The sequence below is a fragment of the Pocillopora verrucosa genome, chromosome 5 (assembly GCF_036669915.1).
Source record: "Pocillopora verrucosa isolate sample1 chromosome 5, ASM3666991v2, whole genome shotgun sequence".
NCBI lineage: Eukaryota > Metazoa > Cnidaria > Anthozoa > Scleractinia > Pocilloporidae > Pocillopora > Pocillopora verrucosa.
Genome location: NC_089316.1, coordinates 272,615 through 295,812, shown reverse-complemented (window position 1 = coordinate 295,812; position 23,198 = coordinate 272,615). Strand labels below are relative to the sequence as shown.

Below are 23,198 nucleotides of genomic sequence, written 5' to 3'. Positions count from 1 at the left end.
TAAAATTATGGTGTAGGATTATTTTTGGTGCATCCTGCATGAAGACTTAGTCAAAATAATGCATATTCTTGCCAGCTCTGTTTTGTCAAAATTGGCAAGATGTCAGTTTTTGTAAAGCGTTCGCTGCAAGCAAATAGAAAGAAATGTAATTTTTACAGAATTTGACGACGCACATTTTGCGTGGTAACATTTTCATATGGCGTATAAAAAATTTGCTGACTCGTATTTTTCTATTTTTAAAGTATTTTTCTTCCAAATTTGAAATTCTAAATGGCATAGAACCTTACCGAGGCTTATTGTTACGCAGTTGTTAAGATAAATTGGCTCCGTGGTTTGAAATATAGTGAGTGGTATATTCGTTCTGAAAGATTCTATGACTTAAGGGACCTGGCAAATGTTGATTCTTTTCAGTGTTATTTACATGAGATTTTTGTAGATCACAGAGCTCCTAATGTTTGAATATGATCCAGTAACAAAACAGGTAAGTTATATTAACAAAGTTTTTTTTTACGTAGTATCGAATTAATTTGAGTATGTAAAATGCTACTGCGTCAGTAGAGACGTGTCAAATTTATGTTTTTAAAAGGCATCTTAAAGCAGAATTTTGGCCAACTCCACTTTTACTTCCTCACTTCTGCTTAGCGCTGCTTTGCCTTCATTAGCTTAAAATTTACAGATTCACTACATGTGAAACAGAAACTGTCTTTAAGTAATCAAGAGAAAAATAATTTGAGGAAGGTATAATATAGATATTACAATTGACTGTGTTTTACCAAACAATAATACAATTCATCTGCTTGAAGGAAAGTAATAAGAGTTAGAAATTTCAGCTGCTTTGAGTAAATAAGTAAATTCTACACAACTCGAATTCAGGCGGGTCTTCACCTCTTTGCCTTAGTTGTAACTGAAATTGAATAAAAAGGTTTGTACTTAAGTGTTCAGAAAAAGAAATGCTGCCGAGTTAACCAAAGTCTCTGTCAGTCTAAAATATCAACAATTACCTTATCAAATCAATTTTCGTCTTCGATACCGTTCAACTTGATTTCCATAATATTTTTGGTACATCCAATCCATGAAAAACTGAGAAATGGTGCAACAAAAGTGGGATATAAACAATGTTCTTCTCTCGTCGTTTGCATGTGTTAGCGGCCAACTACTGAGGATGAACTGGACTCAAACCGCAAGTCATATAGGACGTTACTGTGGTTGATAAATGTACATGTACCGCAAAATATTACATAGAAATGAACATTTATCTCATTAACCTGTGCTAATATACTTTTTTGCAGATAATAAGATGGAAAGAACAGCCATAGGTATAGTGCTGGTTTTCCTTCTCCCATTTGTGCCCAGGCTATCTACGACACTCAGAAAATTTACATGCGGTAAGCGAAAAATGGGCAGTTTGTTTCCACCCCAAAACCACATACTTTCTCATTATTTTTTTTTGGAGGGCACGGTAACGAATCCTGCAATCCGATTGGTTCTTTACCCGGTCAGTATTTTCCTATCTCTGCCCACGGGTCACGGTAACGCTTTCGTGAGTCGCCGAGTACATCCCAACATTCGTTGCCATTTTTCATAAATATATCTCGTTTTCCGGCTGGGTGGTACTTTTAAGAAAACACGTCGGTCCGATAAATAACTTATGAATCCTCTCTTTTCCTTCTCTCAAATCACTTTGGTTGACAGAAAAATATTGGTTTCAGAATGAATTTGTATAAGCAATAGTATCATTACGTTGCTTGACAAGGACCTAAAAACCGTCTGCAATTAATTTTAAGCGTTCATAAAAAATACCTAGAAAGTTAAAACGTGAGGTATTAGGTTACAGTTAAACTGAAAGATGGAACTTTCACTCATTTAATATCTGAATTTTCTCAAACAATTTGTTCGTGGTGAAAGAGCGAGCAGTTCTACAACAAATATACGCTCAACAGAAACTGAAGGAATTTATTGAGAAAAGGCCCCATTAAATCCCCTCGTGTCTCGTTGGAGTGTGCCATTCGAATTTAGTTCTTGTGGAGGAAAGACCAGATTTATACACGACATTGCAGAAAACAAACCAGCAAATTATCACTACTTCAAAATAAAAAATTTGAATTTACTCACAATTACTTTCCTCGCTGTTTACTTAACGAACAGAGGTAAATCTTCGTACATGAATGAATCGTCGATAAGAGTGAATAATACTTTTCCGTTAGATCATTGACTGTTTTTGAAGAAAACATTGTCGTGACAGTCCTTGCCAAACGAGTTCCGTTATTTTTCAAATGTTCTTACGCTTTTTTTTTCTTACGCGCTCTCTAATTGACAGGTGTCAGATTGTGACAGACACTTGTAAAAATAATGTTTCAAAGTTTGTTTGGAAGCCTTTTAAATTAACTTTATCGTTACGCAAATGAAAATTTTTCGGTGAGACACCTCTCTTTAATTTGCATCACCTCTATTTTATATAATAAGCTCAGTTATGCACGCATTCTGATTGGTTCTCACTTATGATCTAATGGAGGACAGACGTATAGATGACGTCATCATTAAAACTTTTTTTAATTCTTTATTATATAAAACAAATAGATTCCAAGTTGCCGAGCGTCTGTTCAGTAATAGATCATAGAGGACGTCAAAATGTGGTAAGAACATCAGTGACACACTCGGCTGCGCCTTGTGTACCACTATTTTGTTCTTACCACATTTTGACGTCATCTGAACAGACGCACGGCAACTTGGAATCTATTTGTTAATTAACTACCATTTACTCGCTCAAAAATTTTTCAGTTTATGGAAGGTCTTGCCGTATTTACAGCCCTAAATCATTCGGGATCTTTCAGAAAAAATTTCGCCAAGTTTAAAAAACATAAATATGTTATTTACCGGCTAAGGGTCGATCCGTATGGTAAAAAAACTGTGACCTCGGTCTTGAAAATGCTGCCCTCGGCCAACGACCTCGGGTAGTATTTTCAAGACCTCGGTCACAGTTTTTCACCATACGGACCTCCCAGCCGGCAAATAACATATATTTATTCATCTTAGAGGAGAATTTTTCTTTCCAAGTTTCTTTCTTTCTCTCTGACCTTCCTTTTTTCTTTTTCGTAATTCAGGTTTAGTTAATGGTTATCCTGAAGAGTATGACGCTTTGACTTTGGCTGGAAACAAAACGAACAAACTAAATAATGTATCAGTAATCTTCAAACAGTTCAATATCTCAGACAAGATAAATCTATTCAGTAAAGGTAATGTTGTACCTAATTACAAGATGGTAGAAAAGTAAGTGTAACACCTTTTTTTCTGCTGAAGAGGAAAAGGAAAGTAAGAAAAGTAAGTGTAACACCTTTTTTTCTGCTGAAGAGGCTAGAGTCCATTCTTTGACCAAAAAGGTGTATTAAACGTATTAAATTATATACTACTTTTGGTTGTAATTGAAGCCTTCGATAAGTTTCAAACTCCCAACAAAAACAAGCGTCAAAACTTTCGAAACCTTAAACTAAAATCTGAAAAGTGTCCTAGTCGATTTCAATATCAAGTTAATAGTCTCTGAATATGATTGGGTAATCAGTCAGCTCACGCACGCCCGTTGCGGGAAGGAAAAATGTAGTTTGAATATTCATATTCAAGAATCTCAAGAATTATTTAACAACATGGCTCAAATACTTTGCTCATCATCGAGTCGCAATCTGATTGTGAAGAAGTTGTTTTTCAATTTTACCAAACCAAAGAATATTGTTTTGTTATCCTCAATACTTTAGGTAATCCTGTTCTTGTATCGTGGTAATTTTATTAAAACATCTTAAATATCGGGTAGTTTAGTGCCAACAACTGGGTTGAAAACATAAATTAGCCACCGTAAAGGGTAAAAAAGCTGACGTTTCGAGCGTTAGCCCTTCGTCAGAGCGATTGACGAAGGGCTAACGCTCGAAACGTCAACTTTTTTACCCTTTACGGTGGCTAATTTACGTTTCAACCCAGTTGTTAGCACTAAATTACCTGCTATACTCTCCCACCGACGCAGTACCATAGTTTCTTTAGAAACTTACCCCTTTATTCATCTTAAATATCAGTTGAACTTTTCAAGCTGTATCAACAAAAAAGTTATTTCTATCATAGCTTCATTACTTCGTGATGAAAACGTTATTGCGCTCGTGGAAGGAAGTGAAGACAAGATCTCCACATGCGCATTGTCTACAGTGACTGGAATTCCGCTTATTCGTCTCCATGATAACAAAGTCTCTGACCAGTGTGAAAAAGTGATTCAGATGTCAGCTGGATACAAAGACATTGCAACTGCCACGCTCGCTCTGATAAACATGTTTCACTGGGAAAGTATTGCAGTTTTATTTGATGGTAAACAAAACTTTTGTCGTTCGCGCTGTCTAGCATAAGACAGACGAACTTCTTAAAATGTTCAAACTTTTCTGTTGATTGTCTTGGCTACATTTTTAAGCATGAGCACATAATTACGTGTATGAATCTTCTTGTCTGTTTCAGAGGATTACTCCTACAAAGCAGCTTTTTTCACCACCATAACCAAGAGATTAAATCTCGCTATAAAGTTAGTTCATTTTTCCACGGAGGCTAATAATGAAAATGCAGTATTCAACGCGATGGATGAAATTTACAACCTGGAAGCAGAAGTCATTTTACTTTACATCAAAAAAGAGAACATTGAGATAATACTTAATCAGGTGCTATTCTTATTTTATTGTCTTTGGTTTCTATGCGCCATTTCAATGAACTTTTTTCCTGTGTGATAATGAATAATTTCGGAATGCTAAGAGCTGACTCCTCGTCCCTTGGCCTCTGATTAATGAAGACTTTTTTTTAAACGAAAAAGTACACTCAAAGAAATGATTACTTCACAGCCAATTAATTTGATTGTTAAATTATATGTCTGCTGTGTCTTTTCCTTCATTCAAGTATGAATTGATGCATCTCGTTATTGTTTAAACGCTCACATCGGCAACAAACATCTTTTTTCTTTTTCAGCAAAGAACTTGTCAATGCACAAATGTGTACAAGTGGATACTTCAAGGAGAGGTTATTCAATTAATAAATTTTTCGCCACCAAAGAATCTTAGAAGGGGAAAGGTTCTCTCGTGTATATCAAATGCCAACTTTCTGACGTCCTTATAAAGACCAGAAAAAAATCGTTCAACCATAAATTACACGTAAGCTAGTTTGAGCTTAACTGCTCATATTATGGTACAAAAATGTTAATTCCTTCGCTACTGTTTTGGCTGATTTTTTTTTCAATTTTGCTGTTATTTGTGGATCTCAGATACCATTACACCTGACCTCTGAAGGGAATAACATTGTTTTTGCATTAAAACTTCCCTCCTACTATGAAGAAGAAAATGTCGTCAAAGGCAATAATACTAACACCACGGTAAGTCAGGCAAATCAGAGAGCCCTAATACATATAGACGATAATAAATAGCCATTCTGAGATGCGAGATTTCTCTTGAGGGTTGAAAAATGTGAAATATTTTTCAGCATGAAAAGAGTCGAGAAATTTCGTATCATCTGGAGACCATGTAAAATATTCTATTTATTATATAAAGATCAATGAAATACTAAATCATTTCACCTTAATTTTTTTTTTAAGTAGAACAACTACCCAATAGCATAACCAGTGATATAACTTAAACATCTTCACTTGTGAAAATACTATGTTTTCGCACGAATGCTCGCTTGGTATTTCATTGATATCTATATAATAAATACAATTATCCAACTTCTCCATAAGATTTTGTAATGGTCTTAAAGACGCCGTTCAGTTCAGCTTTGTCAGGACTTTACCAATCCTGGAGCAACCTTAATTAGCCACCCAACGGATAATAACCTGTTTCAAGAAATAAGTCTAACCCTTTTTTAATTCTTTCTCAAACCTGATAACCGCTTCAAGAAAGTGAGCGTGGATCTAATCAAAACCTCTTGGTATATGAAAATACACTCAGAGACTTCTTATTACTTATGTCATGACCCCTTTAACATTTTACCATTTTGCCCTAAGGACCAAGATGCACTCCTGCAGGACACATCCCAAATTATCCATCAGGCTCTCAGCAGGGAAGAGTGTTTGTCAGTAAATAGCTCCTCCTTTGGTTTTAACGAAGCACATAAAATGTTGAGTTGCTTGAAAAACGTAAGCTATCAAATGATTCTCTTGTCATTTCTACCTTGATTAAAATGATCCTAATTGTACTTTTTTTGATCGAAAAATTTTGATGTTGTGTGTCATTTTATTTCAATTGCAAACAGGTCAAATTTGAAGGCAAAACAGGACCTGTTTATTTTGATGAGTACGGGGAGAGAAGAGGAATTAGTTTAGAAATTTTGAATCTTCAAAATGATTCTTTGACAACGGTAGGTAAAATTGTTATTATCTTGATAATCATTCTAATTGCGATCAAACCAGTGTTATTGAAAAGATTAACAGCTTTGAAACCTCATACCACAGAGGGCTACGTGGCAAACTTGATAGTTATCTTTTTATCAGATGCCATGAATTTTCAGAAAAAAGATTGCATTGAACGGGTCTGACGAAGATTAAATCCCTATCTATTTGACGAGTCTATGTATAGCCATTTTGAAATGCTTAGAGATAACTGATCTTTAGATAGGGACATGGAATTCATCTCATGGTGCCGTGGTTTTTGGGAATGTGTTACGTAATGATGGAAACCCATTGAGCGGAAGGAGACTGGAAGGGAAAAAGCTTAGGGTCGTTGTGGTGGAGGTAAGTATGTCCATGACAAAGTATATGTAAATTTTTTTTACAGACCTTAACTGTGGAATCTACCATAAACGAGACCCCAGTGTAAGGATGAATAACACTTTATTTAATTTAAGCGAAAGATATAAATTAAGAAGAAAGAAAGTAATGTATAACGTTTCCAAAAGCAAAGAAGCGAAGTAAGAGATGAATGTAAGGAGGAATGGACCGAGGAGAAAGGAAAGCACTACCATGGTTCACAATTTTTGAAGCCGTGATGCAAAAATAGCAAAAAAAAAACCTTTATGCATTACGCAGCAAAAATTGAAACACTTGCTAAAAAAAGTAGAACGCTGATACTAACGAATGGGTCAGACAGATAATAGTAATACTCGAAAATCAAACAAATTAGCTGAACACGAAGAAATAAAAATGCGTTTTGATCATACAGTATCTGTTTACTTTAATTTTGAGACAGAATGCACCGTTTATAATGAAGAATGAGGACGGCACTATTCCACATTATAAGGGATACTGCATCGACCTTCTCGATGAACTGGCCAAGAATCTCAAGTTTACCTATGAGATCTATCTCTCCCCAGACGGGATGTATGGTGCCGAGTTGGAGAATGGAACATGGAACGGTATGATTGGCGAGTTAGTTGGTAAGGTAATATATATAGTTGGTAAGGTAATATATTTCAAATACGCGCTACTGGTAAATGTCAGTTAAAATTATTTCTTGTACTCCATCGTAAGGCCCACACCAACAGAGCTCACAATTACATGAAATAAGTAACATTTAGACCTACGGTTGATATACAACTTAGATAGGAATCCATCCAGGTGGGCTGCAATTGTAGAAATTGCAGAAAAAACGCATTTGGCCGTGTCTCTTGACTGTTCACAGGTATGGTCTACGAATACAAAACGATGACTTTTCATTGATTTTGACCTCATGATTTAAGATGTGGATTCCACAGTGCTCTGACAACTAGCAGGTCACCACTCTCTTTCATGAATACAAACAGCTTAAGTGAATTCAGAAAGTCATCTCAAATTAAGATTACAAAAAAAAATGATGCAGTCATTTGTCTTTCTCTTAAGCGTGCTGACATCGCCGTTGCATCTCTTACCGTAACTGAAAGTCGAGAGAAAATTGTGGACTTCAGCATTCCTTACATGTACTACTCAAGAAAAATACTGGTCAAGAAATCACCTCACAGTGGAAAAGTTGATTTGCTTCAGTTCATGAGTCCTTTTGACATTCAGGTCTGGTTTGCTACTCTCGCCAGCCTGGTCATCATCTCTGTTGCTGTATTTGTGATAAATTACTTCAGTCCTTATGGGTGCAAAGACGAAAATGGCCGAGGAACATCAGAGGAGTTTAACTTCTTCAACAGTGTGTGGTTTGCTTTAGCCTGCATGCTGCAGCAAGGAGGAGATAACACACCGAAAAGCTCATCAGGTGGAAGCTTACATACTAAAAACCACCCGTAGTAATAAAAGGTCATGCATGCTAAGTGAGGAGAGCCAATCCGGCATTTTAGGTCAGGAATCCAATTTCTCACCAGAAATTAAAAGAAGTGTTTGGGTTCAATATGACTCTTCATGATTGCAACACAACTCTCCTTTTTTGGGGCTCCAAAATGAAATAAAGTTTGTATACTTTTCCTTTCACTCGATATTCTTACAGCCCATTGATCGAATTCATTATAGGATCGAGGCCACTCGAGCTTGTTCAGATAGTAAAAAATTATTGGGCACGGGTATTATATGAAGATATCTCATGATATCTTCAACAAAGCAATCCTTTTTTTGCTCAATATCCTCCTTAGGTCGGATTCTGACTGGATGCTACTGGTTCTGCATACTCATAATGATCTCAACATACACTGCCAACCTGGCTGCTTTTCTTGTTGTGAAAGATAATGATAATCCGATTAATAATCTAGAGGACATCGTAAGGTCCACCTATCAAGTAGCTGTCATTGAGTCAGGAAGTACTTATGAGGCATTCAGGACAAGTCAGTATGTAACGCATGAAAAGATTTGGAATAGAATGGTAACAGCGGGGAGTTTTGTCCAGAGCACAGCGGAAGGAATTCAAATGGTGCGAGACAGAGACCAGTTTGTGTTTATTTCTGATGGGCCTGTTCTTAAACACGCCGCACAACAGCTGCCTTGTGACGTCACCACAGGTCAGTGGAGATGAGAAACGCACAGAGAACCATTTACCATTTCTCTAAACAGTCCTGATTTCTTCATTAAGATAAAATAACTTTTCTCTAACCTATGTTAACCAGTTGTCATCTTTTGATCCCATCCTGGCAAACCCTGACACCCTCCACCGATTGAAAAATCCTTAAGTTTAAATTCGTTCTGATTTGTTTTGGTCTCAGTTCCAGGCCTGAGTACAGCCCTCGGACTTGCGTTTGCTTTTCAAGCAAATAGTACAGATGTTGATGACGTCACATTGGCTATTCTACATCTTCACGAAAACGAATTCCTTGACAGTTTAAAAAGGGAATGGTGGGAATACAAAGATGAATGTCCTAAAAAGCAGGATACAAGTAAGGATTTCAATTCCTTCTGCACGAGAATAGCTTTTAATATCCAAATTATGTTAGTTCTCCATCATCCAACATACTATCTGGTTCTTAGGTTTTGGCCCAGTAAGTTTTCACGAATCCGATAAACCATCATTATTTCTTCATTTTTCACTTTATAAAACTCTGTAGTTGGAGCTCCTTCCACAATATGTTTTCTTTCTTTCAGCTTTGACTCGAAAGCGAATTGATCTCAGAAGCATGCTGGGAGTGTATGTCGTTATGAGTGTCGGATTAATTTTAGCATTGATGGCGCTGACTGCAGAGATCTTTTGGACAAGAATGAAAGAGCGCAAGATAATAACCCAAAGGTTGGTCAGAGTTATTGGAACAAAACAAGACTCTGCTTGGCAGAATGATATCAACTATACATGCATGATCTGCTTAAGAATTTAACGAGGATATGAAAACATAATCATTTGTGGTCAGCACCTAATTTTGCGGTTTTACACTTGTCATCTTGCTCTTCCTGGTAAAAAGAGAAGTTCCTCTCTTCGATAAGTAAAAGTTGTTAATACTTTTCCCTCGTCCTTTTTTCCTTTTCCAGACCAGAAGATCGTTCCATTGAAGTCAACCAAATCGCACATCCTGATTAGTCTAAGCCGACCAATCAAAGCCTGCACGTGGCTTAGTTTCAAGGAGAGTGAATGAATAAGCAAACCATTTCAAGGCAAGGATCGTGACAAATACATGATGTCATCAAAGCAGTTGTGAAGTGTGCTTCACCATACAACCTCCCTGAGCACCTTGGCTTTTTTTTCGTTTCAGTCAGTTTGCCTTGTTTTTCTCGCAAATTGTTTTCTCAATATGCTTCTGTCGTTTTGGGCTTAATTTTCGTCAAATTGTGGCTCATAGTCCAGAAATAAACCCATACAAGAAAACATTTTAAATAAATTCAGTGGACATACTATTTTACCATAAGTCTTCACTATTCTTAAAGTTTGCGAAAGTTGCTAAATCTCGCGCCAAATTTTAAAGTCAATTATGTAGACGAAAACAATTTAAAAAATAAACGGATTCAGTTTTTAATAGTGCTTTTAGCTGTCTTTATTGTTAGTTTCAATCACTCGTGATATCATATTTGGATAAGTTTCATCTCGTTTTTTTTCTTCAATTTTAAACTGCCAAAGTTAGATTGTACCACTCCAAACCTCACAATTAGAATATAACGTGATAGAGTTATTAGATCTCAATAGATAATCATTAAACTGGCATCACAGTCCAAGTCTGAAAGCTAACAAAATCACGCAGTTATGTACAAAGCAGGACGACGATAGCGTAGCTATAGCTCGAAACGTCAGATTTCCAAACATCAATAAGATAGTAACAATCTTCATCAACGTCAAGTTGAACTAACCTTTGATCCAAACTCCTAATTTAATTTTCTACCCCAACCCACCTTAAGATTTATAATAGGAATAACTTTCATTTAAAGTAGAAGCAACAACAAAAAACATGTGTACAATTATGTTATCTCAGAAGGTCCTGGGCGAATTTTCACTGAACGAAGTTTTGTCCTGTGGAAATAATCAAAGAAAAATGTAAGAATTAAATCAGTTTGTTTTTCAACAGCGTTAAAAACAGCATAACTTGTGCATCCAACTCATCCTCTTAGCTGATCTTTGCTACAATCATTATCAAACACGCAGTAAAACGTAACTTTGAGCAACCAAAGCAATCTTGCCCGTTCAGGAAAAACATCGACCACGAGTTCAGATGTCCTAGAATGACTCCATACAAACCTGTGCAGCTTGTCTACCAGCGCTTGTTTAGCTTTTCTCTTCCAGTAAAGTTCCGCCACAAGTGTCATGAATGCTATGATCATTCCAACAGCTAAAACAATGTACACACCCAGCATACTCATAATACCAATTCTTTTTCGAGACAAAGCTAAAATAAAAATAAAGAAACATGATTGGTACAAACTGAATATCATATAGCGCAGCGGATTTTGTACGTTGACCCGTCAGCTTTCATTATGGTTTTGTATAGGATTGCACGCGCTGGGCCGTATTGGCCACTTTCTCAACATCCCCAACATTGAGTGCGCAATACTAAAGCTGTATTGTTTCATTCGGCAACAGTCAATCTTATGTCTCATAAACTACTTTAAACAGTTGACGCTTGTCATGTCAGCTTAAGGATTAAAAAGTACTGATGAACGCTTCTCGCTTTGAAGTTAACCCTGACGTCACAGATAATACACATCATTAATCATATTATGACGTTACAGATAACTACAATAACCCAGGAGTCTTTCTCCGTTGTTAACCAGAATTATGAACTCTTAGCATTATTGCTTCAATTTACTTAAGACGAACGTCTTAAGTAATAAAAAGGTTTGAAAACGAAGCAAGCTATGGTGGAAGTGGCTCCAAGGAGGTCCGTCATGTCGCTTATTACTGAAAGATCAAACAGACAACAAAGACCTGCGATAGCTTCCCATTTAACAACTGAATCTGTTTTGGAAGAATCGTTGATATGTTTAATATGCAGTACAGGACAACTGGAGATTAAAGACGGGGACACGGCACAAAGCAAAGCCGAGACCTGCAATTTGTGTAATGAACACGGCTACGACGGAAACAGACAGGAAAAAGAGTTTTTCTGCATATTTTGCTATGAAAAACGAAGATGCAAAAAGGAAAAAGCAAGAGCAAATCTTAAACGGCGGAATACCTTGGTGGAAAAAAGTGTTCATGGGGCCGAAGGATCGTTGAAGAAAATGAAAATCTGCGGTGACATACAAGCTCGGAGCAAAATGGGAGCAGGTCAATCATAATGTCCATGATGATGACGATGATATCACTAAAGGTTATTTTATGATCATGCAACAATTTCCTGCTTATTTAACGGAAATAGACTGCAGACAGTCATCATCGAGGCAACAAATCATTCTAAGGACTTACTACAGGTATCTGAAGAAAGCACTTCAAAAAAAATTTTACATACACGTTTCTTCTTCGACTGGACATTTATTCGTACTATCCCACCACTTCCTTTGCAAGCTGGTGAGAAAATCGTTCTCGTGCAGACGCAAAATGGCCAGAGTAAAGTCATTTACGTGTGGATCATTAGCTTGGAAGGCGAGTGCAAGTCCTTTCGACGTGCTTAGACCTGGAACTGAAACAAAAATAAACCTAAGCTGTTACTCATTGTGATTATTTATTAATCAAATGATCAGATCAAATATCGGTCTTTTTGATAAATATTTCAGTTAAGCTGATACCAAAATGACAAGTCTTGGGTACGAATAACAGGATTTTTGGAATAAGCTTATCTTATCGTTTCTTTTGTTATAAATTTAACATAAATTTGGAAAGAATAGCACCACTCCACTTTAAGCGGCGAGTTTTTAGGGAGACGATTTGCATCAAGTTATAAATCTCATTACCAGGTAGCTTCCATTAATTAAGCTTAAGTATTTACCAACTTGCAGGTCACAGGGTTTTTTGTTGGCGATATGTTGAAGAAACGGCCCGTCAGTGATAAACGCGAACTCATCTTTCTCTCTCACCCACTCAACACCTTGCGCTGTATTTTCAGCAAGGGTACCCTCCGATTTTATTTTGTGCCAGATTTTTTTGTGTGTTTCGTAGCCGCTCGTCTCGAAGAACTCTGAAGTGCTGGATGAGTCGAGTATTCCCACCGAATACGATGATTTCACGATGTCCTCTAGGTTATTAATCGGATGTTCGGCGTTCTTTACAGTGAAGAAAGCGGCCAAATTGGCAGTGTATGTTGAGACCCAGATTAATATGCAAAACCAATAGCAACCAGCGAGGATACGACCTTAAGAAATAAGCAGCATCATCACAAATTATTACAGCATGAAATTATTATGATTCAAGGGAGATAATAAACACTAACAAGCGAGAAACTCTGGTATACTTCCCCACCTGATAGGCTCTTTGGTGTATTATCTCCTCCTTGCTGCAACATACAGGCCAAAGCGAACCATACACTGTTGAAGAAACTAAACTCCTCTGATGTTCCTCGGCCATTTTCATCTTTGAATCCATAAGGACTGTAGTAATTTATTACAAACACAGCAATAGAGATGACCACGAGGGTAGCTAAGGTAGCGAACCAAACTTGATTATCAAACGGATTCATGAACTGCAGCAGGTCATAATTTTCCTTGGATGATGTTTTTTTCAATAGTATATCTTCAGTGTAATACATGTAAGGTACGCTGAAGTCTACTACCTTCTCTCGACGTTCTGTTACAGTGAGCGCTGCAACGATTATATCGGCGCGCTTTGAACAAAGTAGAATAGCTGGTTAGAATTGCAATATTTCCTCAGTTTCCTTATACAAAGTCTTTCTTTTAAGCGATAAGCCAGTTATTTCACCGCCATATTTCCGTGGATTATCAGAGAAACCTTACACTCTGTTCAGTAGCATACCCATGACCTTCTACCTATCCAGTTTAACAACACTTTCACTGATCAGTAAAATCTTTGTCACAAGAGAGTGACTTTACACAATGCTGAGGGTCAGCATCCTGACTATTATTTCTTTCTTATATCATTGTTTACTTAGTGAAAAGTATCATTTATGAAATCTTACCTCGTTTACAATCTCCTTCATCGTTCCACTCCAAGTTCCATCTTCATTTTCAGCACCATACTTGCCGTCAGGAGAGAGGTAGAGCTCATACGTAAATTTAAGGTTTCTTGCCAGCTCATTCAGAAGATCAATGCAGTATCCTTCGTAAGAAAATCCGCCGTTTTTATTTTTCACCCTCATCACAAAGGGAGTGTCCTAGGGTTAGAGAAACAGCGCCAGAACCTTTACAATAGAATTTCGACCTCTGGCATAGATTGATCTAATTTGCATTCGAGGATACCCTAAAGATCATGATTTGACACCAACATATTACTAATATTGTGATAGAAAAACGTCTCCAAATCAAATAACATTCAATCAAGCGTGAGGTCTTCTTGGTTTCTTGGTCTCCCATTCCACTGACACGACTTAATTTGTTAATCATATGAAAATAATGAATATAAATCAAATTCAGTCTGTTTCATTACCAGTAAACCAACAGCCCTGAGCTTTCTCCCCTCTAAAGTTGTTTCTGACAGTGGGTTATCCATGTTACGTAGGATATTTCCAGAAAACACGGCGCCCTTAGATGAATTCCAGGTACCTATCTAAAAAAGGGGAAAAAACAACGCAACAAAGACGATATAAAGTGAACTTGGTCGAAGATCCTTTGATGGAATGAAAGAAATCGTCTCCAAATGCCTTGAGATGCCTGAGCGATTTTGTTTGAAAATTGCTTCACCCAAGCGGCTGTGCTGATACATTCGGCCCTAACATCAAGGACGTTCAGGTCGCCTTTTATGTCGAGATCGCAAATTTTTTTTAAATGTGCCTGTTTCTTTTACGTTTTATAAAATCAGAAAGAGAAAGTTGAGATAAGTCTCAATCACCCAAAGCGTCAACTAAATTAATTAAATATTCGAATCATTTCAAACATCTCAAAACAAAGAAAAAGAAATTGGATCTAATTTGAAGCTTGAGATACCTACTTTCTTAAAAGAATTGTTACGAAGATTTAAAATTTCCAGTTCAACTCTTTTACGTTCCCCTTGCTCGTTAAATTGGAGAAATCCTGTAGTTCCATTGAGACTGACCTGTTTTGGAGATATGATAGAATAGATAAATTTCAGATCGATGAATTAAGCTCTCCCTGGATTCTGAAAAGTAAATTGACATACTTCTCATGCTACTAAGATAGATTCTAAATTGTGCCATAGAAGTGACTGAGAAGACTAATAGAAACAATCCAAACATTCTTTACCATCCTCAAGCATGTTAACATGGCTTTGGTTGCTTCAGGACCAATATCAGATCCGTTGATTGATGAACAAGGCTCTATATTTACTGCTTTGTTGATGGTCTGGACTGCATCATAACTAACTGCCGCCAATTGCTGTCGTGATAGGAAAGTTAACGAAATTAGTTTCTTCGTTACGTTTGGGAAGGAGAACAGATACGAATGACCTACGAAAACTGAATGTCGTTCAACCCGTAACGAGAGACCCGCTCTATACTCCGAACCTAACGAGTTTCTGCAAGACAATGGTCATTCCCTCTAATATTCAAGATCCTTTTTGTTGAAAACATGCTGATTTTCTTGTTTGCTTTTGTTTTTTTCTGTAGTATACATTCATTACATATGGATAAGCTGCTATTCTATGGTATTCTTGAGTCGTTCCTTATAGGATCTAGTAATAAAAGCAAATAAATGAGTAAGTTTTAAAGAACTGCGTCTGTAATCGTGAATATTACACTTAGCGAGGGATAAGACTATATGTGGGGTCCTGTCTGTCCATAGGAGCAGCAAGCAGAGATGAAATATACATTTACATATTAAACCTGCCTTGTCAACGGAACTGCTGGCCGAATAATTTCCAACTACATGCTTTAGAAGATCATTAACTGTGTGGTCATCGTACGACAGCTTCAAAGCTACCACAGCAAATTGGTAGCAGGTTAAATTCAAAGGCATTTGCACCTATAGAGTAATGAATAAAACCCCGTAAATTTAGGTTGATTTAACCGTGGCCACACGGTTTTCATTTAAAATCTGCCGCCAAATGCTGTTTGGATTTGAAGTAGTATATTGAACTGCAGGGCTTAAAATTCTATTTGCTACACTGAGTTGGGATCAGTTTACCCTTCTTGGTTACGTTGTCCTCCGCTATCTGTCTATTCAGTGTTTGATTTCAGTATTCATTGACTGTAAAATTTTGTATTGAAGTCTTAAAATTTCGTTTATCAAACCTGTCCTTGGATAATCCAAATATATGTCTTTCTGTGGTTGCAAGGCTTCTATGATAAAATAAAAGATGTTTTCAAAATTATAAAGCTCTCGCTTTGAAAATTATCCTCTGATAAATCACTTTGGTGAGTCAAAATGCATAGGGAAAGAAAGATATTCTAAAGAGAGTAAAATTTGAGAATTTTATAACCTGTTGTAGCATTAGCTGAATGTTTTTATTTTCCATGTAGAGTACAACAATTTCAGCATCAAAGTCCTTTACTTGCTCTACTGCTGATTGTATCGCTGCTGTTAGTCCTTCATCCTGTCCCTGCTCATAGAGTTGAACTAAATTCACAGTCAGCTGTAATTTTTGGGTGATGGTGACGAAAAAGCCAGCCTCGTGCACATGACGCTCTAAACAACAATACACACAAAAATGACAGTCACGAATTTATAACACTTAGAGACTGACAGGGCCATAAACTAGAATATTTGGTGAAAACACTATTTATACAGGTCGTAAGTAAAGAATTTGATGTTTAATAGCACCAGGAATATACGATTGATCGTGATGAGAGTTTTTGCTCACGAGTTCACTATAATTTAGATTGTTCGTGCTTAAAACAACGGTGAATGAAGCCTCGTTTACCTTCATAAACAAGAACAATGTTTTTCCATCCAAAGGTATTCACTATGTCACGTGTTGCACGCGCATAGTCATTGTATCCCGCTGACATCTGTATTGCTTTTTCACAGTGGTCCAACGGTCCACTATCATGTCGGAGACGAATGAGAGGAATACCGGTTACCGTCGACAGTGCGCATGCGGACGTCGTTGCTTCACTTCCCTCAATAAGTGTAATGACGTTGCTTTCGAAAATCGTCGTGGCTGAAATAAATGAGTTTGCAAACATCGTATATCTTTGAATGAAAAAAATATCTTAGAATAATCGGTAAGATTAACAAATAAAACTTTCTCCTACCTTGATTAAATAGGTTCAGAGCGTCTGAAGTGTTAAATTTCTTTAACACCACTGAAACATTACTTGAACTGGAGGCGTTGTTGAAGACTGAGTTCACTGCATGAAACTCATCTAAATGACCAACAATAAATCCTGTATAAATTGGATAAAAAAGAGGGTCTGCAAATGAGCTTCAGTTTATTGTGTTTTAAACACGTTCGATAACTGTTTAGAGATTGTTTTTAGAATTTTATGATGGTGTTCCTTTTATAACGATCTATATGGTATTACAATAAATTATTGTATATATAATCCTAGAGGATCGGTTGCTAAGAATACTTTATCTTATAGTTTGTTTTGTGGTAGATACAACTGACAATCCATGATGAGCTATAATGATAACTTACCGCAAGCGAAGTTCTTCTTTATTGCATAAATCCTTTGCAGTAATGACACAATAACGACTACCTCAAAGAGAATGGCTCTTGTCTTCATCTTGGGGTTCTAGATAATCAGAGAATGAATAGATAAAAGTTAAACAAGGAGGTAAATACACAAATAAATAAACAGATGGATATGACCAATACCAAAACAATAGTTCAGTTAGAACACTAAAGACTAAAATCAGTAACAAAAAATTGATTAATAAAACAGATAAGAAATATTGTCTCTTTTCAAGTTTTGTAAAGGATTGCCTCTTGAATGTTGCTATCCAGTGATTCGTCTTGAATATCTTTTGAGCAAGGAAGTAACAATTGAATTATATTCTACCTTTCGGGCCATAAATAGATTAACTTGGCCAGAAAATAATATGTATTTGGACGAATAAACCGCAAAAAGCATTTCTTGGAAGATAAGCCAAAAGTAGATGAGGATTATTTCTTGAAAACACAAAAGTACTACTCCGTTAGGTACTCTGATTGTTATGACAAACCCCCGAGGAGAGCTGAAAGCTTATTTTTATCTCTGCCAGATTGTTCCAGATAATTACAAATGTCCATTTTTAAGTTAAGCAATAAAAAAAAAAATTAAATTATCAGAATCTTGAAAGATGCAAAATTCCTTAAAATAAAGAAGTTTGTCATTCTAGTCTTTTTCTGCAGAAACAACGGGCATTTTAATAAGTTGAAGAAAACATCTTACAAAGGTCTTCAGGGCAATAGAAATGTTTTGGTTCAAAATAAAAACAAAAAATTAATTAAAAAAAACAAAGCGTATCTAGCAAAATTGATATTTGCCGCCGGATTTCTTCGCACATCAATATTTTTTTATCCTTGTATATACTGAAAACATATGACAAACATAGAACTAGTGGAGTTCACGCCGTCTGAAATTTCATTCCATCTTAGCTAATTTTAATTTCGTCTAAGGCAATTATCGCCTGATGATGAATAATTAATTACAGCAAGAAATTATGTTTTCCTTGCACCATAAAAATGAGGGCTAATGATAATGAATAAACTAAATAAATCATTCCCTGGTTAACTGAGAAAGTAAAATATTTTTCCGTTATGAGAGGAGGCTCCTTTGTCTGATTCTTGAGAGAAATGTTCCTTGTAAGTCTTCTTAAAATGTGTCGGTCTCAAATAAACGTTTGTCGTGAAAATAGTCACAAGAGCATGGTGGTATGTCCTCAAAATAAGAATTGCTAATTTTACGGTTTAGCTTCAAGTACGAGGGCAAATTTATCAAATAACATTGAAATCCGTAATGTAATAAACACAGTAAATACAATGGTTGTTTTTCTTTGACATTGGCGGACAACACAATATGTGACACTTTCATCTTTACAGAACGAGACAAAGGATGCAGTAGTTAAGTTCAGAGTTCGATATCTCTGCGACCCGTTAAAATGTCTGGAAATGAAAATGACGAAACTCTACACACTTTCAAGGATATTTTGATGACAAATTCCATGAAAACCTTTTTTTTTGGGAAATTATTGGAATAGACTCCATATCGTCCAAGACCGACGAAAATCCAATTTGCGAAGTTAATTTTAGATCCAAGGTATGAATTTCTGGTCAATCCAACCCCAGCGCTATCGGCACTATTTCAAAATCCATAAATCTGTTTAATTTGTCACAATTAATTCTCGCACTTTTCAAGTCTAAATCCATCGATCCGCAAAACTCTTCGTCCTGCCACCCCTCGGCAGCCATTGTAAAACACTTAAGATAACTTATTATTCAACAAATAAATCCACTTATGACTTACATCATTGAATTCAAACATAAAAACATACAAATTAACAAAACTGACCTGTTATCTTCATTAGGTTTATTGATCTCTTATTTATCGAACCCGATCTTCCGACAAAAATTTTGCGCCTTTCGTAGAGTTGAAAAACAAGTTTGATACAAATTAAATTTGAGCGCCGGGAATCTTTATATAGAGACACCTGTCAGTTGAGTCTCTAGTGGAAATTGTAGATAAATTATTTAAGAGCCAGGTTGGGCATCTAACAACTTTCATGATAAATATTCAGAGGGTCTTTCAAAAACTTGTTATTTCACAGTTCGTTGATTCTCTTAAATTTTCCCCCCCCCCAAATTTTTCGAGTTTGTATCGAATTTCGCCCAAGAGAAGAGTTACCCAACACTACAAAATTCAACACCAAAAATTGGAAGTTTTGCTGTGGGGAATTTCACAAGAACATTAGACTGGTGCTGAAAAACGTTAGATATGCAGAAATAGGAGACTGAACCATGATTGAAACCGTGAAAGTGTTTATCAGTCTCTACTTTAAGAGCACTACCAGCTCTAATTAACCTGCATGACTTTGTGTTCTCCGCAGCAAACACTATGAGGTATGTGAAGCAGCTGATTTCCTTTCTTTACCTCAAGCTTCAAAACATCAGATGCCAATACTTAACCCACTGACTATACTGATTTCCTCTCTTCATTCAGTGGCAACGAACATGGGATTTGAAGGATATTCCCCAAATTCGTAAAAGCCCTCTAACGATTCTTTAAGTATTTTTGTTGATAATTAACAAAAAGGTGCGCCACGCAAATACGCTATTTTGCTAATACTGGCGTGCAGATGAATGCTAGAATTGGCCGAGCCAGTATCAGGTCACTCAAGGGGCATGTTGGTTTTCCTTCGCAAAGGCACAATATTTAGAAAACTGTAGAAGTGTGGAAGACATTTCAAGAAATCCCAAAGTAGAGGACTTAAAAACATTTCTTAAAGAAAGGGATATTAATCTTTCTGGCGACAAGAAAAGCCAGGCCGAAAAAGTTTTTGGCGCGGTTACGTTAGGTTTGGAAACCCTACCTACGCGTGCTGAAGAAGAGGAAAGGAAGAGGCAAGGCAAAACCGAAAAATTGTCGTTAGAAGACGGACTGATATAGCTACCATCCCTACAGAAACTTCAAACTGGTTAAGCGATTGGAAACGAGAATTTCCCTGATACCACCGAGGAAAACGTTGAGAAATGTTTAGCCGATAGAGCCCCAAAAGCACTCCTGAAAGGATCGTGTTTAGAGGAGTCGGGACACGTCACTGATATCACAATATTAGTAATAATGTCCGGTACTGTTTTGTCCGTGGTAAAGTCATTCTGCAAGAACGCACAAATAATGCACCATACGAGCTTTAGGTGCTTCCTAACAAAGAAGGTACTGTTGTAACAGGAGAATGTTCGTGTGTAGCTGGGTAAGTACACAAATTTTAGTTGAAGTTCAAAAGCAAAATCTCTTTCGCTTTGCAAGGATCCCTATGTTTCTGCTATATATACATTAAGAATTTGCAAAAGGCTCTTGACAAACATTTCACGTCATGATAATAGTGTTTAGAGCCTGTAGTTTGCAACATTTCATTCCCATCAACACAGTGACATGCTTCTGATAATTTGATTTGTTTTCTGAGGCATAGTTAAATCACAGGAAGGCCAAGAACAGACAATACTTTTTGTCTATATGAAGGCATTTATTTTGCTACAGCTAATATGAACATATGCTAATAGCCATAAAAGAGATGCATAGTCATATGATTACAAATACATTGGACCATCTTAAAAACTATAGGCATGCACTTACTTCTCAAAGTTTTTTTTTTTTTCATTTCTTTAACAGGTTAGCTGGAGTGTGTAAACAAGTGGGGCACTTTTGTACCATATTTCTCTAGAAGTTAGAAAGGGAAACAACAAAACATGCACATGAAAACCTCAGGCCTGGGGGAGACCTTCAGCTTTGCCTAAGAAACGTTACTCTGCCAGCAGATTATCAAACATCCAAATAAAGAAAGCCAAGGCGCACAAAGGCAACTCCTTTGTCCCTCCCGTGCACTGTTACTAGGTCTGGATATGGATATATGCAATAGAAGAAAGACAGCCCATGATACTGGACCAGGATGAATTGAAACACCTAGCAGCTCTAACAAATGGTAGATGTGGTATCCTTCTTAATTCCGGCTATCCCAAGAGCTAGTCAGAACCTGATATAAATGAGTTAGCTAGCGGAGAAACTGTTCAAGCGTTTGATGAGCCTTTGCCAATTTCAGATCAAGCTGCCATGATACATGCGCAGTGGCCAAATAGTTCAGTAGAGGTAAAAATAAGAAATTTCTTCAGGCAGTTGTTTTTATCAAATGAACTGCAACAGCGAATTGCATCTCTTACGAAATGGCTGTCTAAGACCCTGGAATAGAACAAATACAGAAAGGGTGTAATAACAGCTACCAAACTACAAGTAATCAGAAAATATGAGGATGACCTTCATGTAAAAAACTTAGAATCTGCCAAAAATCTTATGGTTGACATTCTTCATTACAAAACCACAGCACAAACCAAGGCAATGAGGTGGAGTTTTGCAAACGAACTTGTTGAAAGGGAACGATATAGAAAAGTAATGAGTGCTGCACATTCTAAATTGAACCTTGAGGAAACTGGTCTGGTAGTGTCATTTGACACACCCTACATTTGTTGCCAGTCCAGATGCATTGATAAGATGCAACTGCTGTGGGAAGGGTATTGCTGAGTTCAATACAACATGGGCTCACAGGGAAAAGACGATTCGAGAATTTGCTGCGACCAATGGAACTTGTTTGGAAGTAAATGGAGAGGAAATCAAGCTAAGTAGGAAATATTCCTATTACTACCAAACACAGATGTTACTTGGAGTCACCAAGAAATTGTTTATTGACCTTTTTTTAGTGACTTCTGTGGAACACTATCAAGAACGTATTAATTGAATGAGGAGTTGTGGAAGTCATGTCTTCCAAAGTCGAGAGCATTCTTACCGAATCATTTTACTTGCAAAGTCAATTGAGACTTATTAGTTTTTTTTTTTTTTTTTTTTGACTCGTCTCAAATCTTCCTGCTCGTAGGCTAGCGTCTAAAGAAACTTTTTACGAAATTACTTTTGGCCGGAGGCCGTTAAGAAAGAACGGCCAAAAGTAATTCCGTAAAAAGACGCTCCAAACGACTCATGGAGGCGAAAAAATACCACAAATGCACCGATTAATATCTCATTTCACTTAATCGAGATATTCAGTCCGAGATGTAATTTAGATACGCAATTTTCAGAGCTTTATTTATAAACTTCATAGATTGTGTTCGTCTCAGTCAAAAATAATCAACCACGAACACATGGTGTAATGTGCCTGTAATGTTAAGAAACCGGCTCTTTATAGTGGCCAATTGCAATTTACTTTGTCAAATCAGTTGATAAAACCAAACTATCCTAAGAAAAGTATGGTCTATCTGTGTCCGGTACAATGCTCACCAAAATGAAAAACATAAAAGGACTTACGAGTTACAAGTGTAACGTCAGAAACTCTGAGTTACTTTCTGGGTCTCATCAAATTATGAGTCTAGTAACAGGGCTGGCTTGGTCAGCGGGGTGAATTTTGCATCTCTGTAAATATGAGAAATTTTATTCACGGACGGAGAAACTTCAGCTCACTCAGTTACCTAATACCAGGCTGCAGAATGCACATTGACATAACTTAGATTATGGGCCACTCCAGTCCTCATGTGGACAAATCGCGATTTTATGACCTGTTTGTCAGGGTGCGCATTGAAATGAGCTCGGCCTATGAGCATAACCGCCTCTCTACGACCTTTTTCTCCGCTCTACCATCCACACCCCGGTCACGCAAACCAAAGAGTGCCCCAGTCAAACAGATTGAA

At 36.9% G+C, this 23,198-nt stretch overlaps 2 protein-coding genes and 1 pseudogene across 3 annotated transcripts; 2 read left to right on the top strand and 1 right to left on the bottom strand.

The window, feature by feature from the left end:
* Nucleotides 1-1,166: 1,166 nt before the first annotated feature.
* On the top strand, nucleotides 1,167-10,350 carry LOC131790924 (glutamate receptor 2). Its single transcript, XM_066167336.1, has 15 exons — nucleotides 1,167-1,385; nucleotides 3,102-3,233; nucleotides 4,105-4,341; nucleotides 4,486-4,682; nucleotides 4,984-5,120; nucleotides 5,215-5,383; nucleotides 6,011-6,142; nucleotides 6,259-6,363; nucleotides 6,617-6,736; nucleotides 7,191-7,382; nucleotides 7,820-8,180; nucleotides 8,551-8,913; nucleotides 9,115-9,285; nucleotides 9,491-9,632; nucleotides 9,869-10,350. The coding sequence occupies exons 1-15, from the start codon at nucleotides 1,298-1,300 to the stop codon at nucleotides 9,915-9,917; spliced, it is 2,595 nt and encodes an 864-aa protein (XP_066023433.1). The 5' UTR covers nucleotides 1,167-1,297; the 3' UTR covers nucleotides 9,918-10,350.
* A 7-nt stretch (nucleotides 10,351-10,357) lies between these two features.
* On the bottom strand, nucleotides 10,358-19,436 carry LOC131790974 (glutamate receptor ionotropic, kainate 2). 2 transcript variants are annotated; one of them, XM_059108277.2, is made up of 16 exons: nucleotides 19,324-19,436; nucleotides 17,469-17,565; nucleotides 17,083-17,214; nucleotides 16,749-16,988; nucleotides 16,308-16,513; nucleotides 16,120-16,167; nucleotides 15,716-15,850; nucleotides 15,134-15,265; nucleotides 14,862-14,966; nucleotides 14,361-14,480; nucleotides 13,894-14,088; nucleotides 13,221-13,581; nucleotides 12,751-13,113; nucleotides 12,274-12,444; nucleotides 11,064-11,211; nucleotides 10,358-10,838 (listed from the first exon to the last, which is right to left on the bottom strand). In XM_059108277.2, the coding sequence occupies exons 2-16, from the start codon at nucleotides 17,554-17,556 to the stop codon at nucleotides 10,787-10,789; spliced, it is 2,496 nt and encodes an 831-aa protein (XP_058964260.1). In that variant the 5' UTR covers nucleotides 17,557-17,565; nucleotides 19,324-19,436; the 3' UTR covers nucleotides 10,358-10,786. The 2 variants fall into 2 exon arrangements, with proteins under 2 accessions (XP_058964260.1, XP_066022961.1); XM_066166864.1 differs by having other exon boundaries at nucleotides 16,120-16,164.
* LOC136281132 (uncharacterized) lies at nucleotides 18,681-22,714 on the top strand (annotated as a pseudogene).
* Nucleotides 22,715-23,198: the final 484 nt, after the last annotated feature.